Source organism: Sus scrofa, chromosome 9 (assembly GCF_054392235.1).
Source record: "Sus scrofa isolate SSC_HxYL_T2T_F1_AM1 chromosome 9, Sscrofa_HxYL_maternal_Yorkshire_Landrace_v2.0, whole genome shotgun sequence".
Lineage (NCBI taxonomy): Eukaryota > Metazoa > Chordata > Mammalia > Artiodactyla > Suidae > Sus > Sus scrofa.
This window is the reverse complement of record NC_139391.1, coordinates 41,104,760-41,123,289: the sequence shown is the minus strand read 5'-3', so window position 1 is coordinate 41,123,289 and position 18,530 is coordinate 41,104,760. Positions and strand designations below refer to the sequence as shown.

General features: G+C 46.0%; 1 protein-coding gene across 14 annotated transcripts in view; it reads right to left on the bottom strand.

Annotated features, from left to right (window-relative positions):
- Positions 1-17,622, bottom strand: part of TTC12 (tetratricopeptide repeat domain 12) — a 44,001-nt gene extending 26,379 nt beyond the window's left edge. For 2 of the 14 annotated variants that reach the window (XR_014816727.1, XM_084978345.1), the window contains exons 1-7: positions 17,258-17,622; positions 15,913-15,985; positions 9,366-9,529; positions 8,544-8,565; positions 7,843-7,920; positions 6,914-7,035; positions 1,721-1,780 (exon numbers count right to left, since the gene is read on the bottom strand). Coding sequence is in view for 11 of the 14 variants with exons in the window: in XM_084978345.1 (XP_084834471.1) it covers positions 1,721-1,780; positions 6,914-7,035; positions 7,843-7,920; positions 8,544-8,565; positions 9,366-9,529; positions 15,913-15,985; positions 17,258-17,503 (765 nt within the window). In the remaining 3 variants the exon portion in view is untranslated. Of the gene's footprint in view, positions 1-1,720; positions 1,781-6,913; positions 7,036-7,842; positions 7,921-8,543; positions 8,566-9,365; positions 9,530-15,912; positions 15,986-16,572; positions 16,624-17,012 lie in introns of all 14 variants that reach the window. The other 12 variants (XR_014816729.1, XM_005667347.3, XM_013979406.3 and 9 more) reach the window with 11 other exon arrangements.
- Between the last annotated feature and the right edge of the window lie 908 nt (positions 17,623-18,530).

Genomic DNA, 18,530 nt, shown 5'->3' with positions numbered 1-18,530 from the left:
TGTATTTTACTCTGCAGGAAGTGTTGTGCCAAGGAAAAAAAAATGACTCTGCAGCCTTATCTTCCCTGACAAGGAACATCAGCCTTGAAACATCCTCCCATGGGCTTCAATTCACAAGCGTCACAAAATAGTAACTTGGCTTCAAAGTACTAATAATTGAATACCAATAATGGAGCACCACTGACATTCACTATTGACAAAGAGTGAAAAGTTTCTTTTAATTCTCAGCTTCAATGGAGAGTCAGCCATTGAACCACTGCTAGTTTTTAAAATTCCTTATACATTTTCCCCCTCCTCCTGGTGTTCACCCAATCCTTTTCAACAGGGAGCTGTCTCGCTAGGCTTTTGAACAAGATTGGCTGTTGGATGTCAGCACCTTTTTTTTTTTTTTTTTTTTTTACAGTGGCACCTGTGGCATATGGAAGTTTCCAGGTTGTGGTGGGATTGGAGCTGCAGCTGAGGTTTACACTACAGCCTCAGCCACAGCGGCAGTGGATCCAGGATGTATCTGTGATCTAAGCTACAGCTTCGGGCAACGCTGGATCCTTAACCCCCTAAGCAAGGCCAGGGATCGAACCCACATCCTCATGGACACTGTCAGATTCTTAACCCGATGAGCCACAATGGGAACTCCTGTCAGCACTTTGTAATGCCAGCTCTGCTGTGCCTGTTTGCTTCACTTTCTCCATTAATTACACTGCACTTCAATTAACATTTGGGAACAGGCCAAGGTGTTGTTCTGAATCAGCGTGAGCATGTGACCACCTCTGTGGTCCTTCCCAGATGAGAAAAGATACTCCGGGAAGCCCCACTCGGAGGAGGCCCGTGGCCAGGGTGTCCGGTTTCCGTGGAGAGGCTGTTTACAGTAAACGGTTCAGAGCACTGGCCTACAGTTTAGGCCAGCGTTTGTTTATGTGATTCTGTACAGCTCAATTAATCTCGGAGGCTCAGGTTCCTTGTCAGGAAAAAATAACCATGGCATTGAACAGACTAGAACAGAAGCTGTGAGGCTCCATCGAGACAGCCGATGGCCATTGGGCAGCAGATGGCAGCTTTTGCTGTTATTGCTGAAACACCAGAGGAAAATACCCTTGCATCTCTCTTCTCTTACAGAATGAGAGTAGAAAAAAAAAAAAAAAATCAGGATCCAATAAGGTGACCCAGCCAGCTAGAGGATTTCTGGTGGAGCTATGAAGAACCTGATGGGGTCAGCTTCGGGCAGTTCTCATCGCCACTTAAAGACCGTCATGTTGCCGGGGACAAGGTGTCCCACACACCATGTCTTCTCTGGGATCAAGAGATCAAGCATCCAGATGTCAGTTTCAGAGGATCCCTTGTGCTTTATAAACTGTTATTTGTAGAGGTGAGTTTTGAATTCACCCTGTTCCCATGCATACCCCTAAATAACATACACACTTTATGTTAAACAGACAATCAGCAAGGACCTGCGGTACAGCACAGGGAACTCCACTCGACATTCTGTAATAACCTGTATGGGCAAAGAATGTGAAAAAGAAAGGGTATATGGAAATTCCCACTGTGGCTCAGCAGGTTAAGAACCATTTTGCAGAGGAGGAAACAGGCTTGGACTACAGTGCAGGCTTGGACTGCAGTCTGAGATATCCATGATACAGCGGGAGCTCCCCTCTCTTCACTTCAGGACTGAGACAACCACCAGCAAGCCCTCCTCCTTCACGTGGAAAAGGAGACCTCTTCTTACCTTCAGAGCCCAGTCACAATCCGTCAGCGCCTTCCGGTAGTCCCCAAGTTTGATATAAGCCTGAGGGGACACAAACAGCTGCGGGTCACACCCGGCTCTGCAGCCAACAGTCTCTAATCAACACAGAAAGAGCAGGTGGGCGGGAGAGAGGGCATCAGAAGTTCCTACCTGCACCAGGCCGGGTCCCCGGGTAACTGCGGAGTTTAATAAAGGGACTATTTACAGGGCGAGGGTGGGGCGCAGGGAAACCGGCAGAGGACAGCCTTACTGCTGCCAGACCTGAAGAGGCAGAAGGAGCAGCAATGGACCAAATGGGAGAAGCTCACTTCATGAAGCAAGCTGCTTAAGAGGAGCTGGGGCTTTTAAGAGAGCAGGAACTGGGAGAATAAATGTCCCAACTCACTTTCTGCCTTCCTTCTGATTTCACTGGCGGAACCCAGATGGACGCCAGAAAGCTGGGAAGCCAAGAGGCCCCTGGGGTACGGAACGGGGCCAGGAAGGCTCTTGGAGGGGCCAAAAATAAATACCCAGCACACTAACCACCCCTACCAGGGAAGAGCTGGCTTCGGAGTCCACTCTACTGTATTTCAGAAACCAAATGATAAAGGGACTTAAGAAGACAGGTTAAGAAGCGCTGGTGAGAATGCAGGAACTCAGCACCTGCACACTGCTGGCGGGAACGCAGAATGGCACAGCGATGTGGGAAGACATTCCCGCAAAAGGTAAAACCCAGAGGTACCACATGATCCACTAGTTTCCCTCCTGGGCACACAGTCAAGAAGACTGTAAACGTACGTCCAAAGACTGATGTTCAGAGCAGCATCGTGTATAATAGCCAAAAAGCAGAGGTAGCTCAAATATCCATCAATTTATGGATAAATAAAATGCGGTAGATTCCACAATGAAATACTGTTTGGCAGTAAGCCGGAAGTACTGGTGCGCATCACATGGACAGCCCCTGAAAACACCATCAAGTGGAGGAAGGCACACACACAGGGACAAATATCATATGATGTCATTTTGGTTTTTTTTTCCGGGCCGCACCTGCGGCATGTGGAGGTTCCCAGGCTAGGGGTCCAATTGAAGCTGCAGCTGCCAGCCTACACCACAGCCACAGCAACGCCAGATCCTTAACCTACTGAGCGAGGCCAGGGATTGAACCCGCAACCTCATGGTTCCTAGTCGGATTCGTTTCTGCTGCGCCATGACGGGAACTCCATATGACGTCATTTACATGAAAAGTCCAGAGTACACAGATGTATAGAGACAGAGAGTACATGAGCGGTGGCCTAGGGCTGGGCTGGGGGAGGACAGGAGGACTGGAGCAACTGCTGAAAGGATGCAGGGTTTCGTTGGGAGATGATGAAAATGTTCTAAACTGGTTGTGGTGAGGGTTGCACAACCCTGTGAATACACTAAAAGCCACTGAATGGTACACTTTCAATGGGTGAATTGTACATTATGTCAATGATACCTCAATAAAGCTATTACCCAAATATGATTAAGAAAAAGCCCTGCTGCTTTCCTCATGCGTGCAGTGAGAAGGAAGAGAGACAGAAATGGGCTAACATTTAAGAGTCAGGCCATCACCAGGAGCCCTCAGTTACAAATGCCTTGGGGATCTCTTCTGCCATCCCCTAGAATTGGAGAAAATCTTGAAAATCAAGAATTAGGAGTTTCTGTTGTGGCACAGTGCATTAAGAATCTGACTGCAGGGTCTCTGCAGAGGTACGAGTTTGATCCCTGGCTCTGACAACTTCCATAAGCCGTGGGTGCAGCCACTAAAAAAGAAAAAAAAAATTAACTCAGAATTCTGTGATCCACCTAAACTCAACTGAATTAGGACTGAATCCACTTACAGTTTCAAAGAACTGTGGTATCTAAACAAATGAAAGTCATTCAACAGCAAGCACCGTGGCTACTATTACCCTCTGTATTAATTACTGGAGGAGCCTAACAAGTTCTTAAGTCGCACCAAGTAGACCTTAAGCACTCTTCTTTTGGAAAGTTCCCTAAGAAGCAGCAATGAAGAAAGGAAAACCAGGCACCAGGGTCCCATCAGTCACCAACAACACAACCAATACTCCATGTAGGTTTGCCCATGATCAGAATTGTACCAGGGCACATGATATTCTGAACAATAAAACTGATGAGCTATTTACGTGAACAAGCCAATTAGGAGGTTAATGTAATAAGCATGAGAAACCTAAGTGTGCACCCAAAGTGGGGAGGCAGCAAGCAACAGGCAGCCAATAGAATTCCTGCTGGGCTCTTGGCACCAAGAGAAAGGAAGCTGCTCTGTAGCGCTTTCATTAACAGAGGTTCAGGGCTAACTGAAGATGATGATTCTTTCTTTCTTTTTTTTTTTGTCTTTTTTGCTATTTCTTGGGCCACTCCCGCGGCATATGGAGGTTTCCAGGCTAGGGGTCGAATCGGAGCTGTAGCCACCGGCCTATGCCAGAGCCACAGCAACACGGGATCCGAGCCGCGTCTGCAACCTACACCACAGCTCACGGCAACGCCGGATCGTTAACCCACTGAGCAAGGGCAGGGACCGAACCCACAACCTCATGGTTCCTAGTCGGATTCGTTAACCACTGCCCCACGACGGGAACTCCTGAAGATGATGATTCTTTGAGCTACCGGTTCTATAAAAACATCCCTTCCTCCGGCTTTGTGGGTTTCATTTGAAAGTCAGAAGATGTGAAGAAGAAACCAGCATCCTTCTGGACCATCAGAGCCATGATTTCCTGACACGGTTACTCAGGATACAGACCCTGAAGAAGTCTATACGGGCTTCAACAATTTCTCTACATAGCCTTTCACTTTACTTTCTTTCTTCTAACCTTCCTTCCTTCCTTGTTTCTTGTCTTCTTTCTCAGGCTTGGATCCAATACCCCATTACTTCCCTGTTCTCTTTTCTTTTTCCACATTTTAAAAAGAAGGAGTTTTCCAAACGGCAATTAAACTCCTGATTTATCTAAATTACACCAGCAAGCTATTGATCATAACATTAACTCCAGGAGAAAAACAAAGCGATGAAAGGGTAGGTTTTTCTCTCCAGCACGCAGCGGCACTCAAGTCACAGGGTCCTTATTAAGTGTTTTCTAACACTGCATGCAAACAGGGAGGCATTTTAAAAATAGTCAATGGTTCAAATGATTCCCAACACCAGGCAGTACATTTTGCATTTATTCGTCTCTGAAGAAGCTTTCTCTTTGGGAAAAGTGAGAGGAACTGCTTCCCCAAAGCTTCTCATTGCAATTATGTATTTTTATCCACAGTCATTCTTAATGTAATTTTTCCAGAACTAATCAAATTGCTGCTTAAACTTGAGTATAGAAAAATGTAATGTAGATGAATCAGGGTATAGACTACCTGAATTAGGTATAAGTCTGAATTATAACATTTTAAAGACAATTTAATTTCACTGCTTTCAAATAACTTCAGAATAACAAGACTGAACAAGCATCTGTAGGTAAATGCTTTGGAGACCAAATTTGGTGACAAGCAAAAAGGAACTACAGTTATTATAGTAATTGTTTGCATTTATATGTTTCTTTTGAAGTATCAATAGAAACTTAATTCCTCTAAATGGACTTCTTGGGCTCCAGTGTTATGTAACTTAACAAGGATTTATCGAACATCTATAAAAGAAAGTACTAGGGGGGAAAGAATATGGCAGTTTTTACCCTCAAAAAGTTTACAGTCTTGTTAGTGTAATAAAATGTACATGGCAAAATCAACCTCTGGCCATTTTATTTACCAATTCTCTTTCTTATAACACTTTTTCTCCACAGATGGGGCTGGGTAAATGACACCTCAACTCTAGTCTGATTTATCCAAACTGCTGAACTAACAAGCGTATGTGGTGCTTGGATTTATTTATCATTAAATCATTGTCACTGCCCTGACTTTCTAGACTGCTGACATCCTGTTTCTTGCTTTCAACGCTCTTCCTCAACACACCACAGCAGGACAGTCTTAATCGTGAGTTACAGAAATTGGAGCTGATGAGGGCTCTGCAGACTCCTTTCCCTCTTGTAAATGACACGGCATCAGGTTCCCCTCATACAGGTCCTGCTGACATATCCTGACCACCACGTCCACGGATCTGACACTCACGTCCACGGATTTGCCAGTGTTTCAGGACTGAGCAGCAGAGAGCTCTAGCACACACACACTCAGGTACTTTTCAAAGAGAAGTTCACAGGCGACATTTTTGTTTCAACTGAGAACTATTCGTTAAGTATAGATAGGCAAGCATCTGGGTGATGGTTTTTAACCTGGCCCTCTAGGAAACTGAGCTCTTCTTTGATATAAAACTGTTCTGAAAACTTCAAAACTCCTGAGAAACTGACTCTAGGCTCATTAGCTATCTAGTACATCCCAGCCACAGAAGCTTAATCAAGGAAGGACTGATACGAGGAATAAGAAATTAACAGGAAAGGAACCTGTCAGAATGTGGACTGACATCAAAAAAGAGGCTGGACAACAAATGAACCTATTTACAAAACAGAAACAGACTCACAGACATAGAGGACAGACTTGCAGTTGCCGAGGGGGAGAGGGTGGGAGTGGGATGGATGGGGAGTGTGGGCTTGGGAGATGCACTCTTACATTTAGAATGGATATGCAAAGAGGTCCTGCTGTACAGCACAGGGAACTATATTCAATCTCTTGGGAGAGACCACGATGGAAGAGAGTATGCACACGTATATGTATGTATAAAAGGGTCACTATGCTGGTACAACACTGTAAATCAACTATCATTTTTTTAAAAGTGGGAAAAAAAGAGGCTGAACAAATTGAATGGAGGTAGAATTCCAAGGTCTCATAGGCCGTGTGTTCCACTAGCTTTCTCTTTTATACACATGGGAAAGTGCCTGGGGACCAACAGGGATGTGGAGAGCTGACTTCGACTATGGAAGGAACTGATTATGTGAAGCTGTTCCCACGTCCTCCTCCAATGCTTCCAAGCTTCAATTTGAACCACAGTGAGAGTATTTCCACCATGGAAATTGGCATATGCTCCATACACATCAGCTTCCCCAACAGGCAAACAGGAGCCAGTTGTTACCCATTTAGCAACACAACAAGGGCGCCCCCCCAGTCTCATCTTCCTCTGCTTCACAAGGTGAGTGGCTACCATTCCCCGAGAGAAGCCCACAGACACCTCCTTGGCTCACTGACCTGGGCTCGGTTGGTGTACAGCACTTTCATGTCCTTCAGCTTCTCCAAACCCTCACTGTAGCACGAGATGGCCGTTTCATAATCACCTTTGCCAAATGCTTCATTCCCCTTTTCTTTTAGGGCTATGAGAATAAAAGTCGTACAGGTGAGCTCTCTCCACACACTGGAAAATTCTCTCAGACGTTTGACCCCTGACTGTCCAACTCTACTGGTTTCCATCTACTCAGAGGGGGCCTGTGATGTACTCCTCCCTGCAGTTGTTTTAGGATCAGTTTCTTTATAATTTTTTTTTTATCCAAACCCACCCTAAGTCTTCTAAGTAGCGTCTCAGAATAAAGTAAATGTTTCTGCCCCTAAGCTCACGGCTCGCCGAACTTGCCACTGGGCTCAAGTCTACACATTCAATGTCTCATAAAGAGGGTCAAACAACTAATTTTCTAGCAAATGTGGAATCGCTCAGATTTGCAGCATGCATACCATGGAGCAGTACAAAACAAGTGCTGAAAGCGTTCCTCTCTCACGTGTATCTCTCCGTCCCACACACAACCCCAACCACCTCTCTTTTCCTTTATTTCCCCTCTCCCTTCTCCCAGCGGTGTTTTCTTGTTTCATGAGTCTTTTTTGCATCTTCCTCTGTGCCTCAGGCTCCCTGGTTTCCAAACACTGTTTGTGTTATTAAATCCATCCCTTTGCTTTGGAAAGAGGTCTGACAGTGGAGGTTGACTGAAGGCCCTGTCTGCTCCCTGCTTGTTGCAGCTGGAACAGGGAACAGATCCCCAAAGGTTTCCACCCAGCCAGGTCCCACTGCCTCAGTACCATCACAAACCCACCCACTGGGACTCCTGCTGTCCTCAAACATCAGCACAGAGACTCCTGGGCTCTTTCTAGCACAAAGCAGCCGCCTATTGAAAGTGAAGACTGACAATTACCATCTGCTAAGACTTTGTTTTCCCTTCTTCTTTTGGCACGTTCCTTTGCATCCTTTTCCACAGATGCCAAGAAGGCTTCTGACAACAGAGTAATTTCAAATATTAAAAAGAAAAAACAAATACTACAATCAGTTCTTCAGCTCAATTTTTTTTTTTTAAAAAAAAAAGCTATTTAAGAGTTTTAGAGCCACACTTTCACGCATACACATGTAAGCACACGCATGCACACACACATATACACGGATTCGGAGACAACTAAAATGACATTTTCTTAATTTGACATGAAATGGTAATCCGTGTGATGTATTATTATACATGATGACTATGTCTATGCTTCACATTTGAATTATGCCTTTTAAAAGAGTTTTTCTTTGAAGACAGACTTTTTTGTTCCACTTAGCATAATGAGCTTCTGAGCTGAGCAACAGAGAAGCTCTCTGGATCCCATTGAGCCGCTAAGAGTAAACTGGATGAAACAGAATGACTGAATTCAGTTTACAAAAGACTGGCCAGGAGAACATAGAGGAAAACTGAGTGCTGTCTCCTCTGACTGCTAGTAACAGAACGGAGTGATCAGTAGGTTTCTGTCCATGGGCTGTTTGTAAGCCCAGAGGCTCTAATTTAAGGGTCTAGAAGCTACAATCAATAAACACCGATCCTAAACAAATAATACACATTGGGAAGAGAGACGCTGTCCTTACCTGAGCTTATTTCATCTGCATTCTGCAGGACACAGGTTACCATAAAAACAAAGAAACACATTTCAAAGACCACTCTGCGATTTATACGTATATACACCAAAAGGCAGATCAGCGACAAGTGAGGAGTAGGGTCACTGCCTTCAACCACCCGTCCTGAAGGGCTCAAAACTCAGGGGGCTTTAAATCAGGAGATCTGCTAACGAGCACAACTGTTATGGAGCTACGTCTGCAGAAACCAGGGACCCCAGCTGTGGCTGTATGAGCTGGGAATAGGGAGTAGTATGGCCTTAACAGCTTAAAAATGGTCATAAGCTCAGTGGGTAGAAAGGCCAAATTTTCATGAAAACAAACTCAAAGGGTTGTTTAAAGATGACCCAGAAAGACCAAGAAAAACAAAATCAGAGTTTATACTTCCTTGTGGAAAATAAATCTACAGAATCTAAAAAACAAAAGGCTATTTCAGGAGTTCCCATTGTGGCTCAGCAGGTTAAGAACCTGACTAGTATCCATGAGGATGCGGGTTTGATTCCTGGCCTCACTCAGTGGGTTATGGATCTGGTTGCCACAAGCTGTGGTGTAGGTTGAAGATTCGGCTTGGACTGATACTGGGTTGCTGCGGCTGTGCCACAGGCTGGCAGCTACACTCCAATTCAACCCCTAGCCTGAGAACTTCCATATGCTGTGGGTGCAGCTCTAAAAAGAAAAATAAAAAGGTTATTTCAGCCTCATCAGGCAGCTGAGAATAAACTACTGCCTCCTCTGCTTCCACGCAGACCCCCTCGCCGTGTCCACCTAGGGAACGCCAGGAGACGGAAAGGACACCTTTGCGGGAGCTTGCGGAGGGCTGATCACGGTCCTGTTCACGGTGGTCCTGCACTCGTCCTCCTCTTGGTCTTGCTCCATAAACTGTAGTCTCTTTTCTGTCTCGAGGACGGCTTTCTCTTGTACGACAGGGTCATCAGAATTCATCTCCTGAATTAAACTGGCTAGAGGAGAAATCAGATGTGAATCCTTCAAGCAAGGTCTTCAAAAAGCAAGACTCTGTGCACTACAGAAGATGGAGGAGAAAATTTCATGGGGAAGGACTTTGATTTTTCCAGCTTTGTTGAGATATAACTGACACGTGACATTGTGTAGCTTAAGGTGTATAATATGATGACGTGATACACGGCTACACGGAGAAATGACTTGCATACCAAGGTTCGTTAACACACCCATCTCTTTACATAAAATCAGTTTGTGTGTGTGTGGTGAGAACATTTAAGATCTACCATCTTAGCAACTTTCAAGTGTATCTCACAGTTGGTTAACTATGGTCATCATGCTGTATATTAGATCCCCAGGATTATTCATCTTAAAACTGGAAGTTTAGGGAGTTCCCGTCGTGGCGCAGTGGTTAACGAATCCGACTAGGAACCATGAGGTTGCGGGTTCGGTCCCTGCCCTTGCTCAGTGGGTTAACGATCCGGCGTTGCCGTGAGCTGTGGTGTAGGTTGCAGACGCGGCTCGGACCCCGCGTTGCTGTGGCTCTGGCGTAGGCTGGTGGCTACAGCTCCGATTCAACCCCTAGCCTGGGAACCTCCATATGCCGCGGGAGCGGCCCAAGAGATAGCAACAACAACAACAACAACAAAAGACAAAAGACAAAAAAAAAAAAAAAAAAAAAAAGGAAGTTTACATCCTTTGACCAACATCTCCTCATTTCTGGAAGAAGGTGCTGAATAGAAAGCAACATTTAAAGTCATCAGAACCCATAAGAAAGAACGAAAAAAGGGATTTGTTTTGCCTGGAAAAAGCTGCAGAAGAAGTTAATGATGCCTTTCGAGAAACACAGTTTAAAACCATGTATTTAATTCAATAACAGTTCACAGAGAGCTTTTTATGAGTTAGACATTATGCAGAACATTACAGACAACCATGATGAGTTAAAAAGATCCTTATTTTTGAAGAGCTTATGTCTCGTATAGGGAACCAACAGGTGAATACAGGCGGCTCTGAGACCACAAGACAACCACCCTTATCCCCATCCCTGCTTGTCTCCCCTTTACGGCCCACCCAGCTTAGACCCCATGGTCATCTCTTGGTCACCACACCACCCACAGGCTGACCCCCAACCCTCCCATCCCACCCACCACACAAACCTCCAATTCCAGTTGAATCTGACTCGCCACTTCTCTAGGTCTTTATTAGGGATGCTGAGTACTGATAGAGAGAGATGCATGGGGCGAACGGGCTATAACTCAATCAGACAGCCAGTGATGCTCAGTAATCCTGCAATGTTAGCCCACCATTCTTCCAAAGAAAGGCTTCACAAAAGTGTCTCCAATCTAAACCTAATCATCTCAGATGCCGTGACTTATTAATGAAGGGAGGAAAGAGACACCACCAGAAAAAGGAACTCCTTCAACAACCTGCCGTGGAGTCCCCACTGTGGCTCAGCAGGTTAAGAACCCAACATAGTTTCCATGAGGATGTGGGTTTGATCCCGGGCCTCGCTCAGTGGGCAAGCTGTGGCATAGGTCACAGATGTGGCTCAGATCTGGTGTTGCTGTGGTTGTGGTGTAGGGTGGCAGCTGCAGCTCTAATTCAACCCCCAGCCCAGGAACTTCCATATGCCAAAGATGCGGCACTAAAAAGAAGAAAACAAACAAACAAAAACAAAAAACAAAACAAAACCCCCACAAAAACTAGAAGCTGCCGGCATCTACAGCTATCTTTCCCTCCTACTACAAGGAAAAAGTGTTCCTCCTGCTACAAGAAGTTTATGCGTGTGTGCCTATATGTTCTGTCACACAAAGACAATACTTCAAAATGAAATTTAATTAAATACAAACAAGAAAAAGAGGCATCATGGCCTACTCAAGTATTTTGCATAGATACACAAATACTGTCATTTGTACACATCCTATGTTCAGGATACCATCATGGCATTCTGCATAATTAAGAAATCTGCATCACCAATTAATTATCTCATTTCCACAATATTCAACCTCTCCCATTCTACCAGTTTTTTCAATTATTAGTTACATATTTTATAAAGCCAACACCCTATGTCCTGCCCCACACAACTAAACTTTTTTTTTTTGGCCTCGCCCAGGGCATGTGGAAATTCCCAGGCCAGGGAACAAACCTGTGCCAGAGCAGCAACCCGAGCTGCTGTAATCAGATTCTTAACCCACTATGCTACAATGGGAACTCCCTGTTTTCTATTCTCTGTAACTATTTGTATAAGATGGGAATTATCTGATGTTCAAATATTTGGAGGGACTCGAAACTTGATAAGTTTACAAACTTAGAATTTTTTATCTTCCTTGTGAATTTTTCCTTTTAAAATGCAGCCTTTGTTTTACCGTCTGTTTTGTCTGGTATTAATATTTAACATCTACTTTTCTTTGGATAATATTTACCTGGTAAATACTGTTCCATTATTTAAGGTTCAAATTTTCTGAGTCCTCAATTTTAAAATGTTTTATATGCACAATAACTATATTTTTAAAAATTCAATTTGAATTTTTAAATCCAAACCGCCCCTGCTTTAACTGGAGCGTCACCTATTTCTTTCGCTACGATTATCCATACAGCAGTTGGACGAATTTTTACTATGTTTCATGCCCTGTATTTGCTTTTCTTCCCTCCCTTTCCTGTCTTCATCGGATTCACTGAATTTCTTTAGCCCCCTTCTACCCTCTATAAGCTTAGAGCTTATGGTTTGTTCTTTAGTCTTATAATGGAAATGCTTACCATTTTAACAACATTTTAACAAATACACTTAACAAATTAAAAGTTTGGTGTCTACTGTGGTTCATGCAGCCTTTCTAGAGGTATGGCAGCAGGAGGGATTTTAGATTCTCTCACCAGTAATACTGCTACAAACGGAAGACCCTACTTATTCTTCTTACCTACTAAAATCTGGTTTTTCTTGCTCTCAAAACTGTTCCCTCCAAAGTGACAAGTGATCTCCATGGTGCTACACTGAGCGCTGGTTTGGATCACGCCCTCTGACACCGACAATGCTGACCTCTTCCTTCTCCGTGAAATGGTCTTCTCCCTCTGCTTCCATAACACAAACTCCTCCCAATTTCCACCTACCTCTTTGGCTGCTTTGCTTTTTGGTCTCCTTTGTTTGCTCCCCTTCTTCCTCTCCTACTCACCTCTCCAGGCTCCACCCCAGACTTCTCTTTTTCTGCCCCTTTCCCAGGAATTCCCATTCTCCCTCCATGACTCCAAACGCCATCCAGATGCCAGTGCCTCCCCTACTCATCTCCCCAGCTACTTTCTCTCCCAGATGCAGACTCACAAAGCCAAGCGCCTTCACTGGGATGCTGTACTCATCGAGCCTGACCTGCCCATCCTCTTTCCCCTAAGATTGCTCCTCCTTCAAACGCCCCATCCCAGTGGAGGGTCCAACCATCCACCTGTCAGTCAGCCAAGACTCTCAGACTCATCCTCGAGCCTTTGTTCCCCCCTTGCCCTCAAGCCGGCAACGCTAAAGCTTGTCATGTACGCTCCTAAGTATCTCTCCAATGTGGCTGCTGGGGTCCCTTCCAGCCACAGTCTCTTTTCCCTGTAACAGCCTCCTGGTGGGTCTCTTAGCACCTGATCGCTTCTCCCCTCCAATCCACATCCACACCACGGTCAGAGTGACTTTTCTAAGGTGTCAATCTGACCAGGTTTCTGCTCGGAGGAAACCCTCCAGAGGATTCCCATTGTTCGCAGGATAAACACGAATTCCTTATCTTGGTTTTGGAGGTCTTCCCTGGTCTGGCCATTCTGGACTCAGATGGGACTCTTTTCTTCTTGATCTTGTCTCTCCAGCCATGCTGAGCCTTTTAATCTTTCAGTTTCTCAAAAGCATCACACTCTCTCTTAATTTCCAGCATTCCTACCTACTTTCTTCCCATTTAGAATTCTCCTCTACCTGCTCCCCAGTGGCCGCTCCTACCCACATGTCAGATTTGTGCTTAAATCTCATTCTTCAGGGAAGCTTTATTTGACTCTCCTTGTGGACTGAGTACTGCCCCTCTCCCCCAGTTCATACGCTGAAGTCCTAACCCCACCCCCACCCCCCGCAGTGTGACAGTATTTGGAGACAAGGCCTTTCAAGAAGCCCTGAAGGATACATGAGGTCATAAGGTGGAGCCCTAAACCACCCGATGACCTTATAAGAAGCAGAGGGAGGAGACACTAGGATGTGCAAACATGGAGAAAAGACTATGAGAGGACACAGTGAGAAGGGGGTTGTCTGCAAGCCAAGGAGAGCCAGGACTTAGGGGAAACTAAACCCAACAACACCTTGACCTTGCACTTCTAACCTCCAGAACTGGGAAAAAATTAGTCTCTGTTGCCTAAGCCCCCCAGGCTGTGGTAATTTGTGACAGCAGCGTAGACAGACAAATACAACTTCCTAAACTGACTTAGATTCTCTTGTACGTTACAAGTCTCTTTGTAGCATACATCACACATGAAATTACTTGTTTATTAACTGCTTTCCCCTCTGGAATGTAGCTATCATGAGAAAGGTAATACTTTTTTTACCATTACTGTACTCTCCAGTACCCAGCAACACTCATACATAGTGAGAGCCCTAGAAATGAATGTATAGAAGCTACACATATGTGGCTACATAACTTTAAATTACTTACAAATGAAATAATAGAGACTTCACTCCTTGAGTAGCCCTAGACATATTCTAAACCCTCAGGAGCCACATGCAGCCACTGGTTACCACAGTGGATGGTGCAGATTCTATCATCACAGAAAGTTCTACTGGACAGGAATGAAATAAATGATGTGCGATTGAACTTGGACTATGAATGAATGTTAGCCACATAAAGAACGACGGGGAGGCAGAGGAAGGCCAGATGCAACAGGCAGAGTATGAACTGCCAGGCTGTATGGGCAGACCTGGAAGCAGTTTGTAGCTCAAGTGTGGGGTAGGGAGACGTGAGAGGTAAGGGCAAGGTCATGGGAGGACGCAGGTCCTGATGAGAGCTTCAAGTTTATTGTGACTGCGGAGAGAATCCAAGCAGAGAAGTGTCTGGGTCAGATTTGCATATTAGATACATTACCCTGTGGGGAGTGTAAGCCTGGGGGCAGGAAAAACAATCAAGGGGTTGTTGAAATAGTCTGGACCAGAGAACCAGAACAAAGGGAGGCTGGGGAGGATGGAGCTGGAGAAAGAAGGCAGACTTGAGGGCTGATTAAATGCAGGGCCGAGAGATGGGGGGAGGCCAATGTGACTTGTAAATAGGAGGATGGTAGTTCCACCCAGTGAGACTAGAATGAAGGGGAGAGTGGGAGAAGCAGGTTTTACTGGGGAGGGGGAAGCAAAGAGGATCAGCTAAATTCTGAACACATTAAGGTCGCGAGGTTTGATGGATACGATGGATATGAGAACAGGCATAGAGGCTGAGGTTCAAAAAAGATGGCTGGTGGCAGTTGAGATGGGGGCTCATCAGCAAGGGTGGGAATTAAAACCATGCATTTGGGCGAGACCACCTGAAGAGAAAGGTGAGCGGTGGGCCTGGCCAGGCCAGCATTTGAGGATGCGCAGAGGATGCGCATCAATCACAAACCCAAAGAGCACACCCAGGCGGTATCATCTATGAAGCAGACTAAACTATTTTTTACAATTATTTTATTCTTTGGACCCATACAGCCTGCTAGAAGCAGCAATTGCAATATATTTCTATTTGATATGGAAGGTTTGTTTCACTGTTGGGTTTTCCGGTTTCGATCCTCAGATAAGCTCCAAGAAGTTAGAACAGGGACTGAGGGATTTGGAAGCTCCTGTATGTGATCTGTGGGATCAGAGCAAATCCTTTGAGATCCCACATGTATGAGCTGGGGAAGCACCTTCCTGCCTAGAGGAAGAGAGACAGGAGTGTGGCAACCAGGAGCCATCCATGTAAGGTGACAGACCTTGAGGGAAAGCCATTTGATTTTGCTTCTGCAGCTCAAAACCAGGAAAGCCTCTACCCTAAAACAAGAGGGATTCCAGACTGATCAATGGGGGGTCCTATGTGATCTCCGTGAAGGGAACAGCTAGGCTCACTGGTGAAGGGGAAAAAGTAGCTTCTGTTGACCTGATTGTTCACGAAGGGGAAAAATTCGGAGAACTGTCAGCCTGAATTCCTATCAGAATGTTAGCAGCTTCTCTGATACCAATTAACAGCCAGAAAATATCACCCCCAGGCTCCACTATTACTTGCTTCCCAATACCCCTTCTGTTTAATCTCAATTACATTTTTTCTTAAGCGTCATAAACCTGTCAGGCAACCCAGGAACCAACTTAGAGTAATCATTTCCCTTTAGTCACTCCACCTCCCTCAAGTAAAATTTAACTTACTGATGTTTTACTGGTACTTACTGATTTCATCCACATTTTTAAGAAATTTCTGCAAGTCTTTCTCTTGATAGTCAGCCATTGAGAACCAGAATCCCTGAGGGAAGCAGCAAAAATGATGAAAATTAATAATAATAAAACACTAAACAGAATTTGTCAGGCTTATTAGGCTTCTAAAGCTAAGAGCCAAGTGATTATTTCAAAGACAAATTTGTGTTTACAAAAGTCATGAGTAACAAGCAGGGTGATCTATTTCACTCCCGCTACCATTACCGCCAAGGGACATCCGTTATTTGTGGCGATCCTTCCAGAAAGCTGCCAGCCTCCCTCCAATGGGAAAACTGCCCTGCGAAATGTTCTTACAAAGCCAACATAAACTTCTGTGATTCAGGGACCTGGCATGATAGGGACCAGGAGGAGAGCAGCTGACAGGCCACCAGGGATGGAGGATGCTAATTTTTGACTTTGACTGTGACAGCCCGGCCCAGCCAGGAGCTTGGACCTGGCTATGTGACAAGTAACCTGAAATGGGACAATCTGCATCTAAATGTCCAAACTTGTTTAAAATATAAGCCTCTGGCTTGTGCATGAGGAGCGAAGAAAAGCTACAAATTGGCTGAAGGGGTTAGAATTTGACAGCACTGTATGCCCGCGTCTCCTCTCCAGGTACTTTAGATGTATTACCTCTCAGCTGTTTTTGAATGAAAAGGTCTCCAGTGGGTCCCAAAGGTCCACCTGCGGACCATAAATATCATCCAAAACTTGAGTATAGAGATTTCTCAGCCTTAGCCCACAGTTCCTCAGCTACAACACAGGAACCTACAGTTTGAAACACTCTCCAGATCATTCTGCTTTACAGCCAGCTGTATTTAAAGGCAGTGGAGTCCTCTAAGGCACCTATAACCAGAAATTCAAAATCTGCCAGGAACAACTTGTGAGTTAATTGATCTCTTTGAGATTCCACCAGTTACAAGCTGTGCTACCTCAGCTAGAGTCACCACCTCTCTGAGCCTCAGAGAGAGGCCCCCTTCATTCTATGGAATCACTAATACAAAAGAGCACTATCTGGGGATTATCGTAATGCTGCAGTTTTGTGATGAGGGGTTGCTGCGGGTCACCCTTACCCATAAAAGAGGACTGGGGGCCTGCGGCTTAACTAAAAGATCCCGAGGTTTCTTTCCAGCTCCAGCTACTTAGGCTCTTGTGGAACTGAGGCCTAGTCAAATGAGTCAACTTGCCCAAGTTGAGGGAGGGCAGAAGGCAGGCTCTGAATTCCTGCGGGTAGGCGCCAAGCCCTCTGCTCCCAGGGCAGGCCTAAGGGTGCGCCCTGAGACTGGGCAGCGAACCCGCGAAGGGTCAGGAAACGAACCCACGAAGGGTCAGGAAGGCCAGGCACGGTGAGGCTCACGGCGGCGGGCGCGGCGTATATCCTGGGACAGGAGCCTGTGGCCCGCGGGGACTGTGCTGCAGCCAGGAGACCGCTCACCCCGGAAGCCCCTCCCCACCCTGCGCAGAGGGGAGGGGCCGACGGCACCGTTGCCCAGCAACCGCTCCGGAGCGTCCACGGGCCGGGTACCGCCAGGGAAGTCACAGCCCGCAGCCGATAAAGTCCCATACGCTGCGGCCCAAACCAGCGTCCTCTGCTTGGCTCCGATGGCCAGATCAGGGCCAGGGCAGACCCCAGGCCACCCCACTGCACTGACCTGACGCGCCCAGGGCTAGACAGGAAATGGCGGCCGTGGACGGGAGGCGACTGACCTAGGCTGGGGTGGGGCGGGGCCAGGGGCCAGGGTGTGGGCGTGGCTCCGCGCTGAGCGGCACCACGGGTCCTCCGGTTCCAGAATGCTTGGCCAAGCGCCAAATTCAAGGCGGAGCTGGGGCCAGGGATGCCTGAGGTGGACCTGGGAAGGAGGGGAGCAAAAGAAGCCCAAGTGTCCTGCGCTGATCCCTAAATCAGCTCCAGGTTTTTGCCTCTTTTTCTTTTGGGACTGGGTGTGGCATGTCCATTAGCTTAATATCCCTGGACCAAAAAGACAGAAGGTCTCCAACGTACTTGGAAGAGGCAGGCTTTGGGTGTGAATTGGAATTTGCCTATTGGTATAGAAGACCTTCAGAGAGTTACGTGACCTCTCTGATCTTCAGTTTTCTCTTCTAGAAAATGGAGAAATGCCACTTTCTCATAAGATTTTTGGTTAAAGTGCTGGGCTCCCAGTCATTAGGAATGAGTGGTGGTTATCATCCAGGGAATCCTAGGATTTAGAGCAGAATGAGATGATGAACACATTCGCACATAGGGAGAGAGAGACTGTTTTACTATAAGAATTTGGCTCCCATGATAATGGAGGCCGAGAAGGGCAATATCTGCAGTTAGCAAGCTGGAGACCCAAGGGGTCCATAGTGTCAGTTCCAACCGTCCAAGTTGAAGGGCTCGAGAACCAGGGGATCTGATGGTGGCATCAGTTCCGGTCCAAGTCTGAGTCCAAAGGCAGGAGGAGACCAAAGTCTTAGCCAAATACCATCTGGCAGAGAGAAGGAATTCTCTCCAGGCCTTCAACTGATTGGATGAGGCCCACCCACATGGGGGAGAGAAATCTGTTTTACCCAGGCTACTGATTCAGATGTTAATCTCATTCAGAAATATC